General features: G+C 43.1%; 1 protein-coding gene across 2 annotated transcripts; it reads right to left on the reverse strand.

Annotated features, from left to right (window-relative positions):
• Positions 1 to 5,722: 5,722 nt before the first annotated feature.
• RBM34 (RNA binding motif protein 34) lies at positions 5,723 to 23,793 on the reverse strand. 2 transcript variants are annotated; one of them, XM_088453383.1, is made up of 12 exons: positions 23,709 to 23,793; positions 20,916 to 21,016; positions 19,605 to 19,773; positions 18,034 to 18,167; positions 16,397 to 16,601; positions 14,437 to 14,496; positions 13,358 to 13,401; positions 12,224 to 12,307; positions 10,769 to 10,832; positions 10,610 to 10,652; positions 8,238 to 8,356; positions 5,723 to 7,682 (listed from the first exon to the last, which is right to left on the reverse strand). In XM_088453383.1, the coding sequence occupies exons 2-12, from the start codon at positions 20,999 to 21,001 to the stop codon at positions 7,437 to 7,439; spliced, it is 1,254 nt and encodes a 417-aa protein (XP_088309509.1). In that variant the 5' UTR covers positions 21,002 to 21,016; positions 23,709 to 23,793; the 3' UTR covers positions 5,723 to 7,436. The 2 variants fall into 2 exon arrangements, with proteins under 2 accessions (XP_088309509.1, XP_088309508.1); XM_088453382.1 differs by lacking the exon at positions 23,709 to 23,793 and adding an exon at positions 23,406 to 23,687.
• Between the last annotated feature and the right edge of the window lie 606 nt (positions 23,794 to 24,399).

Raw genomic sequence — 24,399 nt, forward strand, 5'->3', positions numbered from 1 at the left:
TATGCCCTGACTTGTACCGCTATAATTACCCATACTGTATATGAGAATAGTGTACATTTTGTTTAGATCGTAAGGATTTCATCTAGCATGCAGATAAAAACAGGGACTCGGGTTACCCAGCCAGTCTGTGCTGAAAAAGGGACATTTCCAGGCAGGGATTTTTGTACTTACCAGTTAAATCCTTTTCTTTGATTACATGGGGGACACTGGTGGTGACTTTGGGGCATAGTAGGTACCGAAGGAGTCTGGCCACTAAATAGTTAAACGTATTTACAGCACATGCTCCTCTCCCCTTATACCCCACCCCCTGCCTGTCAGTTTTACACTAAGGCCCCCATTTAACAACGAAGCATAACCCCTTTAGCGCTCGCTAAAGGGGTTATGTCCTCCATTCTGTATTCAACAAGCAGCACTAATCTAAGATTACCCCTGTTTGTCACAGCATGTGACTCAGGCCCAGAGCCCTGCAATGATGACCGTGGCGCCCTGCAGACTGAGGGCCGCACACATAACAGACTTTACTGTGTTAAACATCCGGGGAGCATTCGATAGACAAAAGGGTAACTCCTGGAATTGGAAGTGATCTGAGAGGACTGCAAACCAAAGAAAAGCCTGATGGTTTCTCCAGATTGGAACATGAAGGTAAGCTTCCTTAATATCTAAGGAGTTCCTGAAGTCTCCAGGCTCCAAAGATTGAAAAATGGATCTGAGCGATTCCAGTTTGAAACTGGTGAAAACATAGTAAGAAGTGAGAGCTGAGCCCACACCTCCCTTTAAAACTTGGGACTGTCTCTGGAAAATTAGGATCAGTTGGAAATTATGCTATTGTAAACAGCACTATTTAGCAGAGTCTTTTTAAAGATTATTATTATAATTTATTTATATGGCACCACAAGTGTTCCGCAGCGCCTTACAAAGTACATGAACAAATAAGGAACCAGTGACTTACAGTACAATACAAAGCAGGACATGACATGTATAATAAACATTGTTATATTAGCGACCTTTACACCCACATAAGCAGCCGAGTGTTAGTTTCCCTAGTGGGGGAGTAAGAGATAAATTAAATGACAGTAGGGAGAAGCACAAGAGGGTAGAGGGCCCTGCTCAAAAGAGCTTACATTCTTTAAGGGAGGGGCAGACGAACAGGAGTGACACAGATGGGGTAGGCGGGGAGGAAGGAAGATGTAGCAGCAAGTTAGGATGAGAGCTGAAAGGCTTTAATGAAGTAGTGGGTCTTAAGAGCTTGTTTGAAAGATTGTAGAGAGGTGCAGAGTCTGGTGGGGAGAGGGAGAGGGAGGGAGTTCCAAAGGTGGGGAGCAGCGCGGGCAAAATCTTGGAGGCGGGAGTGGGAGGAAGTAATCAATTGGCATGAAAGGCGGCATGTATTAAGTGAACGAAGAGGGCGGACAGAAGAGTTAAGGGAGACGAGATCAGATATGTAAATGGGAGAGGAATGGGTGAGGGCTTTGAAAGTGAGTGTGAGAACCTTGAATTGGGTTCTGAAAACTATTTTCTAAAAAATAGTTTTATTTATGAAAATATGACAATTTACTGTCAAAACGAAGAACACACTCTGTTGAACCTCTAGTTGCCAAAATTCCAGCAGCTGGGGACTTCCTGGGGGTCGTGGCTGGAGATTGTACTCAAACTTTATCTCTTCATGGATATTTTTCTTTTTGTTACAAAGCCATTGACATCATTGCTTTAAATGGCTCATTCATCTGCGAATGATTGTCACAATTCCTCATTCTGCTAACACTGGGGGGATTAGTGATATTCAACATGTTGGACAATCTTTATTCCCCAATCCTGACCCGAAAATGGTCGGAATTTCGTGTGCCTTGAAGACCATGGTTGGGAACCCCTGCCATAAATGTATAGACTCGTTATTGACATGATCTGTTAGATAGTGATAGTGGAGCTTCCCATTACAAGTCAAACACTTTCGAAAGCCTTATCCATTAATCTCTCAGAGGACACAATGCTTCAACTCCACATGATATTTCAATATAATTGGCAATGTAATTCTTCTTTTTGGGTGTCCAGATTCCTCAGTCTTTGTCTATGATTTTTTATATTAATATCCCTCCCCTCCTTAAGCAGTCGTCGTCCCTTGCTAAATCCTGGGCCTCCTACCTTCTTTTAAAATGTCATTACTTCCCAAATTTATGTATTTATTTTACATAATCCCATATCCCTCTCCTAGGACATACAAATTTAGATAAATGCCAGGCCATACTGATCAAATACATTTTGTTAGTATGCTGTAGAATGTCCCTTACTAAGTCACAGTGGTTTGGCTCTTCCCGATCTTGTTTATTGAGATTTCCGCCTCCTTGCTCAGCTTAGAGATTGGACAGGTCCCTCCGGGACTGTGTTGAGTAACTTTAGAAACAACAGCCTGTGATTCTCTCGGCAGTGGCGAGGAAGTGTATATTACAGCAATGGATACAGTCATCCCCTCCCTCTATACAAATGTTTAAGGAAAAGCTTTTTCAGATTTTCAAGATGGACTGGGTAGAGACTTCCTTACATAAGGAACAACGACTGGAATTTTTTTTCTCTATATGGGAAAGATTTATTGATACTTTAAATGTTTCAATCAAACAACAAATTCATAATTGTTTTCGCTCTACACTATGGTATGAAACTGAAGTGTTTCTATCTGATCCTCCTATCCAACTAGGCTAAACTAATGACTCCAGTAGGATATTGGGCTGCAGGCGAGTTTTCTTTATTTTTTTTCTTTTCTCTCCCCTCCCTGCATTTTTGTTTTCTTTTTCTTATTTTTTCTCTCTCTGATAAATAATGTTGTATAATTTAGTATAATTTATTTGTATGTATTTATATGATTTAATAATTTTATTTTAAGTGGGGATATAAACTGTTAAACGATGCCAGTAGCTTGACCATTTGGTAATTTCTGATTTGCTATTGCTTTTTTTTTTTTTTCTTGTATATTCATACAATTTACTGTATTCATTATTGTAAAACTTCCAATAAAAACATAAAAAAAAAAAAAAAAAAAAAAGTGCTTCCTTCCATTGGCTGATTTACTCCCGAATTGCCTACAGCCTCACCACCTTTCTATTCTCTCTTCCGCGAGAGCCACCTTGCAGGTCTTGGATAGGTTAATTTCCCAACACGGGGCGATATCTCTGGTCATTGCTAATATATCTATTTTAGTGCTTTCCAGATTGATCCCTGATCTACACTTGTTGACGTGGCGATTGTGGGGCATCGGAACTCTGTGAAGTCTCCTCACTCATACTCTTTTCTGTAAGGCCGTTATCCCCTCCCCTCTCATGATTTATTTAGATACTATCTAATCAGCCACTGGTTTTGAAGTGTCCACTCTCAAGGCCCAATTCATCCCCCTCCCCAAGATTTATATAATTGGGCCACTTCGGGTACTGGGAACGGTGATATATCCTTTTGGTATTGCTACATTTCTTAATTCATCCCCCCCGGTACAACCCCCTTCCCAGACTCGCTGGGAGCTTGATCTAGGCCAGAGGCTCCCAAAAGCAGTCCTCAAAGCTCCCCAACAGTTCAGGTTTTAGAGATATCCATGGTTAAGCACAGGTGGTTATATCAAATTGTCTTTGGTACTAATTAAATCACCTGTGCTCAACCATGGGTATCTCTAAAACCTGAACTGTTGGTGACCCTTGAGGACCGTGATTGGGAACCTCTGATCTAGGCCATACTATTAATGATACTCAATGGGAATTTATATACATTACTTCCTGTTGCATGTTCAGATGCTTAAATAATTCTAAAATGCATTTTAAAATACTATGTTACATAGGCTATGCCTCACCCCTGCATCCCATGTGGCCTGCACAATCTAAATATTGCTGGAGGAACTGTGGGGATGTGGGGCACATTTTCCAAATCTTTTGGTCCTGTCCTCTTCTCTGCAGCTTCTGGACTGAAGTTCATACTCTGATTCATAAAGTTTCACAGAAGGCTTCACCACCTACCCCTGACGTTGCTCTTCTTCATCCTCCCCAAGTTTTACCAGCGATATGTCCTTCGTCACATTCTCATTGCTGCAGAGGCAGCTATAACTGAGGGTTGGAATGATTTGCTTCCCCCACCTATACATAAAGCGTTTCTTAGGGTTTAATACCATGATGTTATGGAAACCTCCATCATACCTAATTCATTGTCAGATTTATCTACTTTTATGACATGGTTTGTTTGGCACGACTATGTCACAAATGGTGAAGGCACGTTGCTGATCCACAATCGCATCTAGCTCCCTTCCATATAGCTTAAAGTGATTTTCCTTAAACTAACAAATGTTTGTATGCACTATTTTTTTTTCCTGTGATTTTTGTGATGCTATAATGTATATTGGATCTCCCTTATGTCCCCTTCCTTGACCTACCCGTCTCCTTTACTGTAATAAATCTATTAATGTAAAAAAATAATTATTTTATTCTTAACCCCTTGCCGCAGACGTCCTTGTCATCTACATATCCCTAAAAACTGCAGACTATGAATCACCCACACCATCTGCAGTAAAGGCCATTAAAAAAAAAAAAAAAAAAAAAAGAGAGGCCTTTACCCAACTTGTCAACCTTGGGGAGTTGCAGGCAGCTCTGGGGTCAATCTCCGAGTAGTGACTTGCCAACATAAATGATTATTAACAATAATGCCAGGGAATGGGGAAGGGTTTTTCAGTCTCTATATCTTCCCCACCCTGTCACCTAGAGAGATGGGGATACCCTCATTTGAAAGAGTGCACCATTCAAAGATAACATACCTGCCAACATTGTGAGGTGGGGATCGGGACTTTATCTTGTGTACAAACAGGGGGGGGCATGACCTCGTGGTATGAGGGTGTGAACTTGTAAGGGGCGTGGCTGTGCATCATGCCTCCCATTCCACGTCACGCGCATTTTGTTTTATTTTTTTTTAGATCACGCACAGATAATTCCCTCACTCACAAGGTGGTCAGCATTTGGGGAAGGCAACGAGGGGTGGTTAGAAAAACGCTGATGTGTCTGTTTTCTGGGCGTCCATAAGGGAGTTCTTGCCGTAGGAGAGCCCACTGCATGTCTGCAGCAGCTTAGACATACTCAGAAGGCTGATGGCCACCTGCTCTGCTTTCGAGGTTTCCGGTTTTGCGCGTAAGCGGTGGATGCAAGATGCTTTCAGTGGCCGTCTAAGCCCTGTATGGCGAGTGAGACATTAGCATATTTTCGCAATCGCAATCCTTGAGAGATCGCAGCTGCGATTACATTTGCATGCAGATCTGAATCAGGCCCTAGGAAGCCTGCAGGAAACCCACATAAAGTTGCAAGATTTTATAGGGTAGCGCATGAATTAGCAAAAATGGTGGCATCTGAGGGAGGGCGGTTTAATTACTGCGCATGATCTGAGGGGAGAAGCTGGGCTGATTGGGTGCGTAAAATTAGGTTATGCTTCGTGGGACAAGATTAATGAAATTCTATCAAAGGGCTGGAGAAGAAACATTTTAGCAGCACTGTTAAAGTATATTTACATTTACTCCTTATCTAATAACTTTTACAAAATTGACAGTTGCATTTATATAGTTCTGCTGCACATTAACTTACATGTAAACGGAATAAAGACACATGGATGCTTAGTGCCGTGTAACAATCTGTTATAAACAACAGTAGGTGCAGGGCTACAGGAGTGATAGCACCAAGTGAGATAAAACAAAAAATCCTTTACGAGAGGCCAAAACAGCAAATTGGGATATTTATTTAGTAAAAACACTTCACATACCCATACATATAGACTCAAACTACACAACAACAAATTATAAACAAGCAAAATAAAGGTATGCAGGATGCACAACTCAATAAGCGTTTTCAGATGTTGTTCATTTATTAGAAAGGGATTCCACCAAAAAGAACACGTCCTCTCTAAGGTTGTGATAATATAGGCACAAGTAATATCACAACAAATACACATGGACTGTAGAACAGATAGATATAGACAGGAAAGCCATACTAGTGAGCCAGTAGGTGTTACACCAACAGGTATGAATCAATAAACACATGTAACAAATCCCTGAAGTACAAGAATAGAGACACGTTCCTCAGGGAACAACCACAGAAACGCGTCCACTTACAGGATTTCTGTACCCAGCGTTGCAATCCCTTTGATGTTTTCACTTACAAGCTAGATCTCTGTTTATTAGAACTGCTGCCATCATACATGTAAGTAAACTTAATGGATATAGGTATTATCAGTCCACAAAACATTCCACTCCTGCACCAGATTCCATCTCTGGAGAAGGGCGCCAGTTTCTCTACAGAGGACGTTCGTTTCGACAAACTCTGCCAACCCTGGTAATCAACAGAGGCGGCTATTCTGCGGGGCAGGAGCCGTACGCGGGCGAATGCAATTCCATCAATTCTCAAGGTACCAGGTCCTAATGAATATGGGGTCAAGTGATGCCACAGTAATGTCACTCGTTCATTATGATTGGATACAGGTGCACTTCTAAACCATGTTATAGATGGCAATCGATGCTGGAACTAGTTGTGATTTCCTTAATAAAGTCATAGTTGTGCCAGTGAATCTGTGAGAGCTGCTGCCATTACTATCACTAGCACTGGGAGCTGTTGGCAGTCTGTTCCCAAGCAACGCCTGTTATTGAGTGCTACAGTTTAGTACCACATGTGGGGCCTAATACAGAGATGTACGCTATTCCTGCCGCAACAAAGATTTTTTTTCAACTGAGGATGTCCGAGAATCTGCTAATGAAACAGCCGCCGGGACTTGTATTGAGATGCCCACCGGAGCCATCGCAGCTGTATGCACATAAGTACACATATGCAGCATCGGACGCTGATTCGGCAAACATCGACTCCTCGAGTCAGTCTGCGGTTACTCAGAATGGCTGGCGTAATTCAGGTTCACAGATGAAGGATGCGATGCCACCGAAACAGTCAAGACGCGCCTGGGTTTTTGTCACACACTCCCCGTTGCCTCCCCAAACGCTCCCTGCCCGTCAATCACACTGCGAATACAGACTCACAGAGTGCGATCACGATAATGTAACTTGACGCATGCACTGTAAGACTCAGACACGGAGTCTGAGGCGGAGAAAAAAAAAAAATCACTCTATTTGCAAAAACATTAGCATAGCGTACAACTCTGAACTAGGCCTGTGGCAAATCAGACTGAATAATCCTATATTATGGTTAATAATGTACGTAGACTCTCAGAGCTACTTGTTCAATGGTAGTGACCGCAGAGAGTTCAGCGACAGCTGAAGCTCCACAGGGGCCCTAAGTCCGCTGTAAACGTTATTGCAAATCAGAAAGTGATCCTGGCTGCGGCTTTCTTCAGGCAAAATATCAGAGTTCTCTGAAGTGGTAAAAGTTTAATTTCTCTGCATTCATGTAAAAAAAAATAAAACTAATCCTTTCCCCTTACAAAAAGATTTATATCAGTTTATTTTTCTTTTTTAGCTTGGGCTTCTTCTTTTTACTCTTCGCGCCATCAGCAGTCTCGCCAACAAACGTATTCTTCTGCGCAAATTGTCCTTTCTGCGCCGATTCCAATGGTTTGGAAGAGGCGTTTTTCTGAGTTTTCTGCGTCTCATTCGCGAGGCAGCGTTTTACTCTCAGCTTTCTCCCCATCAGCTCAGAATTTTCCATCTTCAGCGCAAGCTGCACCCCATCCGGACCCTGCAATTAACAGGTTTAACAAATACAGAGAGGTTTGTTGATTGGCGCGTACATATGCCAGGCTGTCATTGACAAAGCTTGAAGAGACATGTTTTTCATAAGATGGCTGACAGAACAAGCAGAGGAAGGTAACACTACAAAATGGCGGAGGATATGTGGAAGAGCCTCCCAGAAGATGTGGTTTTAATACTTTAAAGCAATTAAAAAAATAATAATATGAAGTAGGTTTAAACCTATTTCGAGAGTAATAAATAGTGGAAACATATGAAAGAGTACGCTGTCACCTGTAGGCCCACCCATACTTCCGCTTGTTGCTTTCCCTCTTTCAGAAAGGAGCACTGGTATGTGAGGGTCGCCTCAGAACCTCACACTATGCTGCTGTATTTGCCTTAATCCTACATATCATCACTGGCTCCTACTGAATTCATAGGCCTGCAGTCTCATAGCCATCTCTGTGCTAAAGGTCACCCCCCAAAACATACCCAGATACACCCGAATTCCTAACGCCGTGCTTATCACAGCAACATAAATATGAAAATGGATTTTTATTTGTACCTGAAACAAAACATAGCCAAAACCTTTACCAATCCCAGAGTAGTGGTCTCTGATTATACGGACACCTTCTATGGTCCCACATTCAGAAAAATGTTCTCGGAGGGCTTCATCTTCAATATCTAGAATATTAAACAATATTAAATAAACGATTGTCATATGTTATTTATTTATTACCCGTTATTTATACAGCACACACATATTCTGCAGCGCTCTACAAAGAATAGTTGGCCATTCACATCAGTCCCTGCTGATCTCCGATGGAGTTTACAATCTATGTTCTCCATCACTTGCACACACACACGGTATGCGGTCAGGAAGTCGACGGCCGAAATGCTGACCGTCGGCTTCCCGCCAGCGTAATCCCGGCAAGGGATTTAACATAGGTGTCGAAATACCATCCAGACGCCAAAACACCGACCCCCGCCATCCCGATTGTCCGCGATGGGTAAGTTTGCCGGGGATGGGCGGTTAGGTTTAGGCACTAGGGGGGTGGTTAGGGTTAGGCACCCCTAAAGGAGAGTTAGGAACGGTTCAAAAACTCACCCTGTTGGGATCTTTTGTCTTCTGGCGTCGGTATTACACCCGCCGGGCTAGGGCCGGCGGGATGTCATACCGATTCCATACACACTAGGGTTAATTTTTGTTGAGAGCCAATTAACCTGTTATATTTTTGGAGTGTGGTAAGAAACCAGAGTACCTGGAGGAAACCCATGCAAGCACAGGGAGAATATACAAACTAATACTTTGTAAGGCGCTGCGGAACACTTGTGGCGCCATATAAATAAATGATAAGAATAATAATGATGAAGAAGATAAAATGTGTGTGTGTTTACTTTCATTTGTTTTTATAGTAGTGGGGACTGTTTTATTGCTGACCTATATATGGATTACACATAGTCCTGGAATACTGCCACCTAGAGGCACTCCGGTCATATATGGTTTGATATAATGGAGCAGGTCATTCAGAGCAAATGGTTTCTATCATTAATACAGTCCAAAGCATTGATTTTCAACTTTTTTTTCCACTCACGGCACACTGAGCAAGATGCTAAAATGGCGGAGATAAAACCTATCCGCATAAAAAAAAAAATGGTTTATCAATGAAGAAATGGCTGCTCTTCTTTCTGAAAGAAAAAGTCATTATACAAGCACAAGGGTTTTAGGACTGTACCAGAATTAGTACCAGCTATTACTGATCCATTGTCATCATCTTCTAATGTGCATTTTGTAATTAGAAATTTGTCCATATCCGATAAGCGCTATAAACAATAAAACTAAACTAAAGTTATAAGATACAAAATTACTATAATGCAGGAAGTGCCATCACGTAACAGTATTCTCCTACAGTTACTCTTTTTTTAGTACAAGAAGTCACGGAGGAGAGTTTGAGATCTAAACCCAGATGCAGGCAGGCAGCCAGGCCCCTGTCCACCCCCTCCCCCCACCAGCGCCCATGACAAGGTCCAGCTCACCTTCACCGCCCCCATCCGTGGAGCTGACACAGATCCGGGAAATGAAAAACCCACCCAATCGGTCTCTCTACAGAGCGCAGGAGGCGGGCTGGGGAAAATCTTTAATGTCAGCTCTGCGGACCTGGCTACAGCCTTGCACACTTGTGTACTACCTGCAGCACACTGGCTTAAAACCACCTGTCTAAAAAGTCAGATTATTATTCTTGCTGATTTAAAAAGCTCTACAGGCCTTCACAGAGCCGTGACAAAAACTGGGCAAACAAGACTTGTACAGGCAGACAGAATAAATGTAGATACAAGCAGGGGCGTTTCTAGAGAGGAGGGGGCCCGTGTGCAGTCTCCAACACGGGCCCCCTCCTTTCTGTCGGGCGGCCAGCAGCGCACTGAGCCGTGCGCGGCCAGCGCCGGAGTTATAGACTCTGGGCACTAGAGTGTGCCCAGAGTCAATAGTGGATGCGCTGGTCACCGGGAAAATGGCCGCGGCGGCCATTTTTCCTGTACTGCTCAAACGACGGGAAAATGGCCGCGGCGACCATTTTCCAGTCGTTCTTACAGCGCCGGACCCCCGCGCCGACGTGGGACTCTGGAGAGGTAAGTAATTCTATGGGTGCAGAGTGTGCGGTGTGGGGCCCCCCTGATCCCAGGGGCCAGTGTTCCCCGCACACCCTGCACCCATTATAGATACGCCCCTGGATACAAGACAAAGGGAATGGCAAGCCCTGATTATGAAAGATCTTACATGGATTATCTCATTTAAACCAGTTACTACAAAGGTACAGTTATATTGTAAATCACCTATAATACATTGCACCCTCCCACACTAGCACAGCCCTCAACTTTGCTTTAGGCATTATCATATTGGATTTTGTGGAAAGAAATATGGATAAGTCCAGATCTTACCATAAGGAAGGTTCCCAACAAACACCGTTTTCTTCTTGTCATGCTACAAGGCAATGGCAGATATAGGATATTAAGCACTTTGATTGAGAATTAAATATTTAGGATACAGAGGTGACTGAAATCATGTACAAAGGGCAGCAGAGACGAGTGGTCACTTACTGAGGAGCTTTTAGAGGCCAGGTCAACTCTGATGTGGAACCCACCGCTGATCTCGTTCCCATTTCTGTCACACAAAGAGTACACGCATGTTATTCAGTCACGTGTCATTTATCATTAAAATGTTTTAAAAGTAGCCACATACGCAACAATTCTATGGAGCTTACTGGAAAGATCAAACAATTTGTTGACATACAGTATGTACCAAAGCGTACACATCTGATACATTGAGCATATCCAGAAAACAAGCCTTAATTATGGATTGTTCGGGATAACAAATAGGGAATCATCGTAGGTTCTCAGAAGCTATTGCATGGTCACATGACCAATAGATAACAAACACCGCTAAAGAACTCAGTCACCTGACAACTGTATGCGGTCAGCAATAATGTCTTAGAATAGAAAAGGTAAAGGACACTTTCAATTGGCTCGATAGCAAAGTGTGAATATATACAGAATATTTAGAACATCCTTTTATTGGACAATTGTTTTTTTTGCATGACAAAGACAATTCTTGCTTCCTGGAGGCTGATGCTTCCTATAGACAATTCCAAGCACATCACTGAGAATTAATACACTAGTGTTCCAGATAGGCTGTTTTAGCAGGGCGCCGCACCCTGCTTGATTTAAAAGTGGCAAAATGCGTTCTGTCCTTACAGCAGCTTGCCCTGTGCCGTCCCCACCCAAGGACCGCAGTGTCCCGTGGGTGGGAAAAGTTGTGGTTACCAAACTCCACCGGGTGAATAGATGCAGTGTGCATGTGTACAGCATATAATTACAGTGAAGGGAGAGCTTGGGAAAAGCCAAGCACTTCTGTAAGTGCCCGGCCACGCCCCTAAGAGTGATGAATAGGGGGATGTGTCATGAGGACATGGCCCCTCCCCCTTTTCTGGAGTGTCCGCGCAGTGAAGCCCTGTCCACCCCTGAGCGCCCTGCCCGCGGTCTGGAGTGAAGACTAATGCACTAATCCAGGAATGTGGCTCTCCAGCTGTTGTAAAACTACAAGTCCCAGCATGCACTGCTTCAGTTTTGCCATTAGGGAATGCTAATACTGTGGCAGGGCATGCTAGGATGCGTAGTTTCACAACAGCTGGAGAGCCACAGGTTGGCCAGGCCTGCTAATCAATGCATACAAATTTCTCAACACAAAGATGCAGCCGCAGGATAAACCCATCAATACGGTTAGAATCAAGGGACGTCTATGGCTATCAGAGCCACTGTGGTCGCCCATCTATTTTCCCATTGTGTGCGAAGGTATCACTTATGTTGGAGCACATCGGGACACAGGCTTACAGTTATGTGTGACAGAGGTGACTAGAGGCAGTGTAGAGCATATTTTATTCATATTCTATAGGTAGCATTAACTAAAACTGTGTAAAGGAGATTTAATAAGCTGGATAAGAGCTCTCTACACAAAGCATTACAGAGGTGGCATGATCATAACTTTCATAAACATACCTCACAAGAGCCTTAGCAGCACTGTCCTGTTCCTTAAAGACCACGTAGGCGTTCATACTTTTCCTTTTAGGGTGAACCTTCCGGCTGGGGGATAAGACAAGTGAATAATTATGAGGGTTATAATAAGGTAACTTCAACATTTGAAATAAAATAGTAACATGAAAATGAAGAACAAACACTAAAGGCACTGACAAAAGGTCAGACATACTTGTCAGATGAATGGTTGCATATTACCATAACTAAGACTAGCTGGATTGCAGCACGGTGCTATAGACAATAGAAGGCACTAGCTGAAGTGGCAGACGTCTGACGGATAGAACCAGGTAAACAACAAACCAGGTAAGGACAGGAAAACTGACATACATGGTAACAGTTGATAAGTGGGCAGCAGGGTTGGTGTAATGTTTAGTATTACTGCCTCACAGCACTGAGGTCTTGGGTTCGATTCCCACCATGGGCCTAACTGTGTAGAGTTTGTATATGCTCCCCAAGCTTGTGTGGGTTTCCTTCAGGTGCTCTGGTTTCCTCTTACACTCTAAAAATATACTGGGAAGTTTACTGGCTCCTGACATAAAATTACCCCTAGTGTGTATGTGTGCAAGCATGTGAATGGCCAAATATTCTCTGTAAAGCGCTATGGACTATATGGGTGGCATTCAATTGTTTCTACCCCATACGCGCCCGACGGAGCTATTCAATTGTTGCTCCTGTCAGGAGCGATCGGCTGCCAGCGCACAATTTCAGCTCGCTACCCCCCTGGGGTGAAAAAAAATGACCTGTTTGGGAGCACAAACGGCACTTTTCATTATCGCGCCCAGCACTTAGGTCGGGGAAAGAAGTTTTACGCGGCTAAACCCCACCTCTATGGGCACGATCAGCGTGATAATCGGCATCAATTGAATAGCGCCCCGCAATCTCCTGTCACTTTAGACAGGAGATCCGCGCGCTAAAACAACTGAATATTGCCTAATAAGCACTATATAAAATAACTAATAAAATAAATATGTAAAAATAAATCACAATGAAAGCTTCTCAAAGACACGTATTCAGAGAACAGGACTTAAACACACGTGAAAACACCCATGAATTTTGCTTCGAGTTTTATAATCCAATAAAATAAAAATTTATACTCACTGAATAGCTGCGACCTTCCTGGACAGGGTGGGATCTGCTCGCGCCTTTACAAAAGGAAGGACAATATTTGTAACATCTTACGTACACTTCAGTCCCTCTATACAAACACACATTATTTGCCAGCGGTCATTTAAACCCATGACTAATGATTTTGGGGCCGGATTTTCAGCCCCCCTTTTATTTTATGATTTCACTCCCCATTCACTATATTGTAAGTTAACTATCAATGTATAGAACAAAGGTGTACAACACAAAATTTGTACAACAAAGTCAACAGGCACTTTCCCAATTTACCGTCCCTCCCACCATCTTTGTCTTCCCCACCTCTCTCTTCTATTTCTCTTTCATTCACAGTAAGTGGAATGGGTTTTTTGCAAAAAATGTTTACTTGGGAGACGCACACGCACTAATGTGAAAACATTTTTATCAGCACTTGATTTTATTATATAGAAAAGCCACAGAAATACTACCCATCTGTAACTATTCGAGGGCCGGAGCCTGCTGCACAGATAGCCTTGGACAATGAAATGCATTTTAATTAACTCCCAATAGGAAATGGGGTTCTTTGTTCGCTTTGAAAACCAAATCCTTGGTTTTCAAAGCGAATAACCCAATGACAAGAGAATTTGTTACCAATCTGGATAGCCACCATGGCAACCTCATTCGTCACCCTGTACAAGGTTTTGTCAGAATACGATATAAGACAGATTAACTCATTAACAGGACATATGAATCCATTAAATCTTCTGGGCTCTTGACCCAACGGGACTTTAAAGAAATATCCATAGTAGGGTGATATTAGTTGGCCATATTCCAACAGTAAGGAGGGGACGGGTCAGCCCAACGTAAAGGAAGGGCACAGTATATCGCTTTAAAGTGCAAACCCTAGGTACACATACAAGGAAGAGACCCCAAGTCAGCATAAGAGAAAAACAGAAGCTACTTAGTTCAGCAGAGATGTCTATACACTAAGTCAGAGGTACAAAACCACACGCTAGTGGTTGGAAAGTAGAAGTAATCTGCACTGGCTTAGGGACTTTTAATACATATTTTCTAGCTATTTAATATACAAACCATACCACAGAACGGAACCGCATTGATTCAATTTGACCAAATTCCTTAAAGCATGACTTCAGCATCTGAAACACAAAATGTATCGATTTATTTTTTCTTAAAGATGGTAAACTTAACAGCAAATACCAATGTAACGGTTACTGCTCTCATTACAAGTACTGGTACATAATTACCTAAAGTGTCTAAGCATTAATTGGCAATGTACATAACAAATGATGAATACATAGCCAAAGCTGGGAGGGGGGTGAGGAGTAAGGGTATCTTACAGATAGATCTTTTTAGGAAATCACTTTGAGAGTCAAGGTCAGGGCTCCTTAGTTTTTTCTTTTTTAATTAAATCCATGTGCCTTTAACACGCTGAATACCCAACCCAAATCTTTAAAAAGGAACCAGTCACTTACACAGAGCAGAGGCACACACTAAACTAATGTCCTTGTGAATGTAACCCATCAACTTACTCAATAATCAGTAGCTAATATTAGTCAGGCCTCATGAATATTAGTGAGACAGAGCCCCAAGTCATGTCACTGGTTCCTATCAAAAGGAAAGGTTGCATGCTGGTTCAGCCCACATAATGGATGCTCCTCTGCATAAAGGGCAGTTCCACATTAAAAAAAAAAAAATGTATATACAATACAGATATATAGAGCACTCACTTTAGAAAAAAAAAAAAAATCACCATTGATTTAATATTAATTCATGTGCGGTACTTATCTAAAAGCAGTGAATACATAAAATGTCACCATAATCTGGTCCTGTATGGTCGACGTTTCGGTCACAGATGTGACCATTATCAAGACCCCTTCAGCACCAGATAAAACCTCCATCATCACATCACGATACAAAAAATGAGAGTTATGATAAGAACTTACCTTTGTTAACTCGCTTTCTTCGAAGTCCATAGGGTCCACAGGGAGACCTTGGGGTGTAGGCGATAAAACTGAATCCAGGCACCACGCAGTTAAAAGCTTTCAGCTCCCAGGATGCACTGGTCCACGCTCCCTATACCCAGCCCCCGTGCCAGAGGCACCTCAGTTGGTAATAAGCCAAAGGCCAGAGGAGGATAAGAGAGAAGGAAGACTGGTACACTCAAGAATCCCACTCTCACAGAGAAGGAAAACCAGTGACCAGAAACACAGCCCATATGAAGCCAGGTGCGTCAGGGCGGGTGCCCTGTGGACCATATAGACTTCGAAGAAAGAGTTAACAAAGGTAAGTTTTTACCATAACTCATTTTCTTCTTCAGGGTCCATAGGCTCCACAGGGAGACCTTGGGGATGTCCCAAAGCAGTCCTTTTAAGGATGGGAACACTCCTGCGCTGAGAGGAGATTCCGGTGCCCAAAGGAAGCATCCTGAGAGGCAAAAGGTATCAAAGGCAAAGAACCTTAGAAAGGTCTGGACAGAATACCACGGGGCCACCTTACACAGATGAAAAGCCGAGGCGTCACGGCGAGCTGCCCATGAGGGACCCACAGACCAAGTGGAATGAGCATTAACAGAAGCTGGAACAGGCAGGCTGCCTGCTTGTAAGTCTTTGAGATAGTCATATGAAGCCACCTACACCCCAAGGTCTCCCTGTAGAGCCTATGGGCCCTGAAGAAGAAAACTTGTATCATGATGTGATGATGGCAGCTTGTATCTGATGCTGTAGGGACCACCAATGACTGAAAGCTCAACTGGGTGGGTTCAGTTGCAATGCCAGGAAACACACATTGAACGACCGATCGGCAAGTCTGTATAGCTTACCTGATCGGTCACTGTGTCGGCGGATCCACCAGCACAGTGTGCAGCTTAAGACGTTAGAACATACAGAAGCCAAAAACTTTGCTTTCAATTTCAAAACCGTAATAAGAAAATAAGTAGAATCCGATGGGTTGCTATGGGTTACGGCGCTATTTGAGCACCAGTTGTCATAAAATCGCTAGCTACATCTACAAATACAAGGATGTATAGGACACACGCACCTGTTTAGTACAGGTAACAGGCAAATTACCAACAAACACCGTTCTTTTATTTTTCACTCTTTCCCCTGCCATGATCATCCTCTTCTTGGCGTGCTGCGTTAGCAGCTCTTCATCCTCAAAATTACTTTTGTTTTTCAGGTTTTTATTTTTAGATACCGTGCGTTTTGTCCTTTCTTCATCGTCCGCATTCGCCAAGGCACGCTCCCTGCAACACAACGCAAAGTAACTCTCTCCGCAACAGACATCTCTCCACACAAACCAACAGCTTTCTAGCCGCTAAGTAACCGCACATCTTACAGTACGGAATAGGTTTTATTCCAAGTATTTAACTATTAGGAGTTAAAATACTTTTTTAGGACTCTAACAACTGTGACTGGCAGCAGGCGGCCTCTCCGAAGCCTCAACCCCCAGCCCCTTATAGCTTGTGGCACTTGTGTACCTGCTGATAGGTTATTACAGGCCAAAGTCTTTCACTGATTAAATGCACCCACTGAACTGAGACTAAGAGTAACGTGCGGTTCTATTGAAGTTTTGAAGGCTGCCCAATGAGGCCACCAAAGTTAATCGAGTTGTTCATCACTGCTATAAGGTCATTTTAATACAACTAAAGCAAAACGGAGCAAAGGCTTGATGATCTAATATCTTCATGTATACTAAGGAAAAAGCTCCATATAAAATATGATTACAGTAGTGTATTGCTGGATACACACTGGCCTTCATATCGGGCGTTCAATTGAACGGCTGATATATCCTGTATGTGTGTGTGTTGCCCAGTGTGTACAGATGATATGTCTGTGAGGGACGTCGTTCACAGACATATTGCGTTGGCTGTGCAGCACAGCCAATGGCAGATATATCGCAGTTTGATAACTAGACGCCCAGTTGTGACATCAGGCACGACACATCGGGCTGACAATTGGCAAGTGTGCTTGCACTTACCAATCGTCAGATAGGACGGCGGATCGGCAGAATGGCAGATCTGACGTCCTAATGTGTGCCCAGCTTAAGCTATACTACAAATAGTAAACACTGGATTAGATATTTAATGTTACTTGTTTTTTTTTTTCTCTTTAAATAAGCACAACTAACTATTAAGCCATTTTGCTGTTCACTAGGTACAATATAGAGCCTATCAGTGCTTGAGATCACAACAGTCCCCAGTGGTGGGATCCCATTGATATACACTGAAGCAGGAGGGGCTAACATACAGAGCCTTCGCCACAAGCCATGTAAGCTATAGTAGTAGTGTGAGCTAACCCCTTTCCTAATGAAGTCCAACGGTCTCTCACACATTGTCATATTACCGCATACCATTCTGTCTAATATCGTCTGCTTGTTGCCTTTTGATCTTTTATTTATGGTTGTGGTACTGTAACTAAGGGGTCTATTTACCAAGCAGTGTTAGGAGACAGAGTGAAAAGTGATAAGAAAGTGATAAGGTGCCAGCCAATCAGCTCCCAACTGTCATTTTTCAAACACAGCCTGTGAGATGACAGTTGCGAGCTGATTGGCTGGCACCTTATCACTTTCCACTCTGTCTCCTAACACTGCTTAGTAAATAGACCCCTAAAGATTATAAACACCCCACCCCCCTGATTACTTTTCACTCTGGATGTTGTTACCGGATTCGGCATTACCTGTCTTCCAGCCTCTTCTCGGCTACAGACGGCTCTTTTTTTGCCACCTTGTTTTTTTTCTCTGTTTGATGAGCAACCGGAGCAGTTTTACTTTGCTTTGTATCCACTATTTCAGCAGCTTTTCTTTTCGTCTGCTAAATTATGAAAACAATTGTGTGATTGACAGGGGGGGGGGGGGGGGGGGGGTAATCGACCAGCGTAAGAGTTACATTTAACAATGTACTACTGCTAAAACATAAAATAAATCCACAGGTGCCATAATTACAGAAAAGATGGGACTCATACATCTAAGGCCGCAGTTCCACGTTCTGCCAATTGGAGGCCATCTATGATAGGCGATCTGGCAGCGGATCAGGAAAAAACAGCACGTTAAAAATCCCTGACTCACAGTTCCTGTTTTTTTGGTCGCTATTAGTAAATCGTCGGTTTCTAATGTTGGATTTCTCAGATCCCAGCCGAACGGGGAATTGGGACAATACCATGTATGGGCCACATAAGGCCTGCTTGCTTTAGAATACAGATATTATTGACCTTGAATTCAAAAAGTTCCAACAAATAAGCATGTGATCTGTTTAATGAGGTTATGTCAGACGGCATAATAGGTGGGCAAAGATGGGTTGTGTGATAAACATTTTCCACGCGATCCGATATAGAAAGAGAAAAACAGTGTTGACTCTGCAAAACGAGCTGAAAGGTTATTGTCCCATTTAGGACAACTTTTCCTTCATTTAATCCTGAAGAATGGGTGTAAATAAACTCTGGGACCAGCAGGGAGGCCTAGCAAGAGAGTAGTTCAGTGAGAGTTTGATTAGTGACGCTCAGACCATAGATTGTGATGGACAAGAAGTCATTTGGAGCTTTAACCAGGTTCAAATTATAAAAACAAAAGACACAATTCCCATAAACAAGAACAGAAAATGTCTGAGCGACAGGTTATCACTTCCAGGCTCAGATCATGTCACATTATTTTGGCATTATCTAGCAATGGCTATAGGCATGTTTGCGTGGAAAACAGTTTGTAATGGGCATTCTAGCACCCTGCACCTGTGTCAACCCGTGCAGTTCCTCTATCCTGCCTGGGGTGTCGCTCTCTGCTCTGGTGTTGCTAGCACACTCTGGTCTGTATCTCAGCAATGTGTTGCACCAGCTGAGTGCGCTAGAAGCACCAGAGCATAGAGTGACACCCCAGGCAGGAAAGAGGAACTGCACAGGATGTGACAGGTGCAGGGTGCTAGAATGAACACTAGTTTGGTAAAAAATTTACTTAAACCAGAAGAAAAGATATGCACTATACAAGTAATGGGGAGATAGGGGGTCAACCACTTAAGTAATCCATACATAGTGAAGATGGATATCTCCCAGCTGCACCAATAGTCACGACAATGCAGCCTCTTCAACCCCAAGTACATTATTGAGCCATGAGGTACACTGTGCCTCATTCCACAGAGATGCCGCTAGCGCTTGGCAAATTTATAGTCTACATGCTGATGCAGTCTCTACAATGGCTACTAACACTGTGTGTAAGTGACGTAGGTGATGTAACCATTATAATAAAATGGTAGAATACTTACAACTACAACTGGCACGTAAAGTGGTTGAACAGCGCAGGCCTTGGTATTAAAGAGAGATGACAGCGGAGTCACGCTCTGATTGGGCTTCTTGGAGAATAAGCTGCCGGCCACTTCTCCGGCTACATAGCTCTCGGCTGTAGGCACAACTTCACCGCTTTTTGTTTCACAGCTGTAAAAAATGAACAACTATGGATAGATATATATATCTGTATCAGAGAAAATACAGCATTGTAAGAAACCAAACAGGACGAATCTCCCCCGGCACCTACTATGCCCCCATGGTTATCCTCCAGCGTCCCCCCCATGGCTGTAGTAGAAACTGGATTTTGCATATAAAGGTGGTACACTCAGTAACCGCAATTATTTCTGGATCTCCCTGATAATGCAAAAGCTGAAGCTAAAGAATTGTATATAAATGTATTACAGAAGGTCATGTAAGGATATAACAAATCTCTAATCTGTGGGGGTCACAGGAAAACAATGGAGGGTCACCACTGCCGATAAGAGTGGAGGCATATCGTTTGCAGGCTAAACTTATGTTCAGGAGAATGCAGCCTATTCACTCAGGTGGAACCAGTGGCGTCAGAGGCAAATTGTGGATACATGGGAGATGTTAATCAGGCCTCGCACAGAAAGCATTATACTGTTAGTAACTGCCAAGTGTGATAGCGGCTGACGTGAGACTTATTGAAGCTAAATGCATAAACTTTATATAAACAGGTGCATTTGGCCAATCAACCCAGGTCGCTAGACTTTTAACTTTGCTTCTGAAATGAAAACGCCCTCATCGCTGTTATCCTTTCACAAAATATAGGAATAATTATGGAAATCATCATTGCATTTCGGGCTTTAACATTACTCAACTTGGGAACGAGTCATTGTTGCACGCAAGTTGGCTGCAAGTAAACACGCACAAAACTAAACGCGGATATTCGCCCCGAGGACGGGTTGCACTCATCTATCCGACAGCATTGTCCTAATTAACGCGCTTAGTTTCATAGCAGTCACTGTAAGCGCATACTTGCACGAGCCCTATACTTGCTGCAAGAGACAGGTATAAAAACAGATACACAATCTCACTAAACTTAGCCGATGTGAAACCACCCTCCTACGCCCATTGCTACAAGCGCAGATGGGTATAACTCTGTATCGTCCATAGATGCGTATGATTGGTTACTGAATGTGCAATGCTAAAAGCTGCAAAATCAGTCTGCAAATCGGAAGTGCACGCAATGCTACATTGGCCCCATGGCATCTTCAATTAAAAGCTCAGCATATAACATATATATCAAAATAAGAGCTTGTACTCACATGGCTTCTGCATTTTGTTTCAGCTTTTTACCCTTTTTAGGTTTGCTTTTCAATCCTTCTTTGTTCATTTTGCTAGATGTTTTCATTCCAATTTCAAGGATCTACAAGGATAAAAAAGGATCTATAGTTAGCAATTAAGAAAATAAAGACAATAAGTATTTGGTGGAACAAACAGCTCCACACTTTTCAACTCTTATTTAGAGTCTGCACTCCCTACTTTCTTATACATATCTTCTTACAACTATGGCCCGTATTCAATTAGCGTTGAAAAGTCGGAATCTGCGAAAAAGTATCGCGGATGACGTCATTTAGCCTGTCGGAAACATCTCCATATTCAATTGCAAAGACTTTTCGCGTCCGCGGAAAGTCAATACAATGTAATAGGTGAAAAAGTTTCGCCTCTGAAAAGGTGGTGAAAAAAAGTGCAAAATCTGTATTTTGGGGTGCAAATGTGGGGAAACCACTCAGAACCCTTGGGACAGTCCCCCAAAGGATGACTGCGTCCAAAAATCCCCCCCCCCCCAAAAAAAACCAAACAACTAAAGAACACCCTAAAAAGTACTTTCATTTTGGGGGTGAAAAAAGTGCAACGTTGGTGTACAAGCCTAAAAACTAGCGAAATAGACTTTTGGGGGTTCTGCACGTATAGGTCAGGTGTTTTTTTTGATTGCAGGTGTTTGCTGCTGAGGGGTTTTTCAAGATTTTTAAAACTTCACTTTTGAGAGTTTAATATATGCTAGCACCCATTTTCAATTACCCCAAATTTGACAGGACTACTTATTTTCACCAAAAAATACTGCTTAATGCCATTCTTCACCACTTGTGCAAAGATGCTAATTAGAGACTAATGACACAACTTAAGCAGCCCAAATAGCTTTATTAGGGCTATTCAGGGGACTCTACATTGATCCCCGATGTTAGTGCATCTTTTGGGAGGTGACAGGCTGATTTCCCCATTATTGACAGCACTTTTAGCCTGTTTGAGTTTCACCGGGACACGTTTTTGCGTCCTTTGTAATTGAATATGGCGAATAGCACAATACATTTTCGTGGCCAAAACACGCTATGTAGGTGAAAAGTCCGGCAGGCAGAAAAGTATCGCGGTTGTGAAACCAATTGAATACGGGCCTACGGGGTAAATGTATCAGTCAGCGGTACTGCAGGCATCGGCGAGTTCCGTGCGAGACTGCCCAATGTTTTAAAGTAGCAGTCATTTAAAAGGCAAAACCAGGTTGATTTTGCCTTTTAAAGGACTGTGAATTTCAAACAATCGGGAAGTCTCGCTGTTGTCCGCAGGCTATTACAGTTACCCCTATAGCTCTTCTATAACTTACAATGATGACTGCTTTGCAATCATGTTAAAATTCAGCATCAATGATATTAAACAGCTTAGGGATCATCTTTATTAACCCGTGTCTTCTATGGATGCAATAACTTTGCCCCACTTCTGTAACGTCTACCTTTACCCATTCATAGGTGTTGCTTCCATTTTTCTCTTGCCATAAGCGTACTTTAAAAGACACTTGTGAAATAAAGAAAATGGGGGCACAGGGAACACGTGGACACACAACGGATCAAAGGCAGGAGAGAAAATAGTGCATTGGTAGGTAATGGTGCATCACTAGTGGTTGCCGGGAAAGATTAAATAATGGAGGGGAGACCAACCCTGGGAATCTGAGGTAAGAAGTCCAGGGAGCAACAGGAGAACAGCAACAGCATAGTATTATTATCAGTTATTTATAAAGCGCACACATATTACGCAGGACTTTACAGAGAATATACGGTCATTCACTTTAATCCCTGCCCCAGTGGAGCTTACAATCTTTATTGCCTACCACATGCTAACACACATACACACTAGGTTTAATTTTTGGCATGAGCCAATTAATCTACCAGTATATTTTTGGAGTGTGGGGGAAAACCCAAACAAGCAAGGGAGGACATACAAACTCCATTAGGGCCATGGTGGGTGGTTTAAACAAAATGATTAGCGCAATAAACTACACAATAATACCCCTTTCACACTACCAGCAATAACCTGGGCTATTGCAAGCGAATATGCAGCAAACCAGGTTATTGTGCAGTGTAAAAGGGTCAGGTTGAAATAACCTGGTAACAAGCAGGGTTGAACACAGGCTCAACCCGGCTTGCGATGCAGTGTGAATGGGTAACCCAGGTCGATGCGACCCGTGTCCCGTTCTCAGCATAGTAATTGCAGAACGCTTGGCGATTAGGTCATCTCCAAGTGCCTGCTCGGCACGTGATGGCAGTGATGTCATCGACCCAGTAATCAGCTGGGTAACCAGTCTGAAAGGGACTTCAACCGGGGCGTACCGGGATAGACATGTGTACAAAATCCTGGGTGTGACCCAGTATTGCGGTGTGCAAGGTGTATTGTACTAATGCAGAACTTGCACCACCAAATGTCACTACTATGAAGGGTTTATGTACAGAAGAGACCCTGACACAGGCTGTGTGTGTCTCCCATACCTCCTCAAACATCCCCATTTGTCATCACACCAGCAGGCTCTTCCTGTATAACATTGGCAGGCATCCTGTGGTGATCTAACAGCTGTGGAACAACAAGTCCCAGGAGGCACCAAACCTGGATTTGTAGCCAAACAGCTGCTGAGAGTCCACATTGGCTATATAGAGCACCCAAGTCACACTCCTTCCTTTCTTCCCAGCCTCAGGGCTGGTCCTGTGTGTCTACATGCATGCAGCACCTACATGCCTTCCCTGTGCAGCCCCATGTAACACACATGTACCCTGCTGCATGATGACCCCACTCACCACTGATTCCTCCCATGTGTTCTGTGTGTTCCTCCTCCTCCTGCTGCTGCTGCACCGTGCACTCTCTCATTGTCCTTCCGGGTCTTTCCACAGCAGTTTTTTTTTTTTTTTTTTTATTCTTCAGTTCAACAAACTTTATCAACAGCTGTTTTGTTTTTTTATTACAACAATTGCAAAGTCTTGCTCGTTATGAAGCAGTCACTCAGAAACACCCACAGATCCAGACTCCCAGGAGTAAATTTACTAAAGTGAGAGTTTTTAGAAGTGAGTTTTAAAAGTGATGTTGTCCATAGCAACCAGATTCTAGCTATTATCTTCTAGAAAGTGCTAGTTAAATGTTAAGTAGAATCTAATTGGTTGCTCTGGGCAACCTCACTTTTAAAACTCACTTCTAAAAACTCTCACTTTAGTAAATTTACCCCCCAGTGTCGGCTGGGACATAGCAGCAGTGTCAGTGTTTCTATCTCCTCAGCTCTGCTTGGCTGGCCTCAGGTGTTTTTTTCTTTTTTCCTCCGGCTCCGAGTCCCCCCCTTAGCCGGAATCGGTATGATTTACGTGGCCGGTGGTTCAAATCCCGACAGCGGCTGCCCGACACAGGAGGAAATCCCGATCGTCCCTAAGGTAAGTACTAACTAACCTAATTCCCCCCCTAACCCTCCCTTAGGGTGCCTAACCCTAACCTCCCCCCTTC

The sequence above is a fragment of the Taudactylus pleione genome, unplaced genomic scaffold (assembly GCF_031769625.1).
Source record: "Taudactylus pleione unplaced genomic scaffold, aTauple2 ptg000579l, whole genome shotgun sequence".
In the NCBI taxonomy this organism is placed as follows: Eukaryota; Metazoa; Chordata; class Amphibia; order Anura; family Myobatrachidae; genus Taudactylus; species Taudactylus pleione.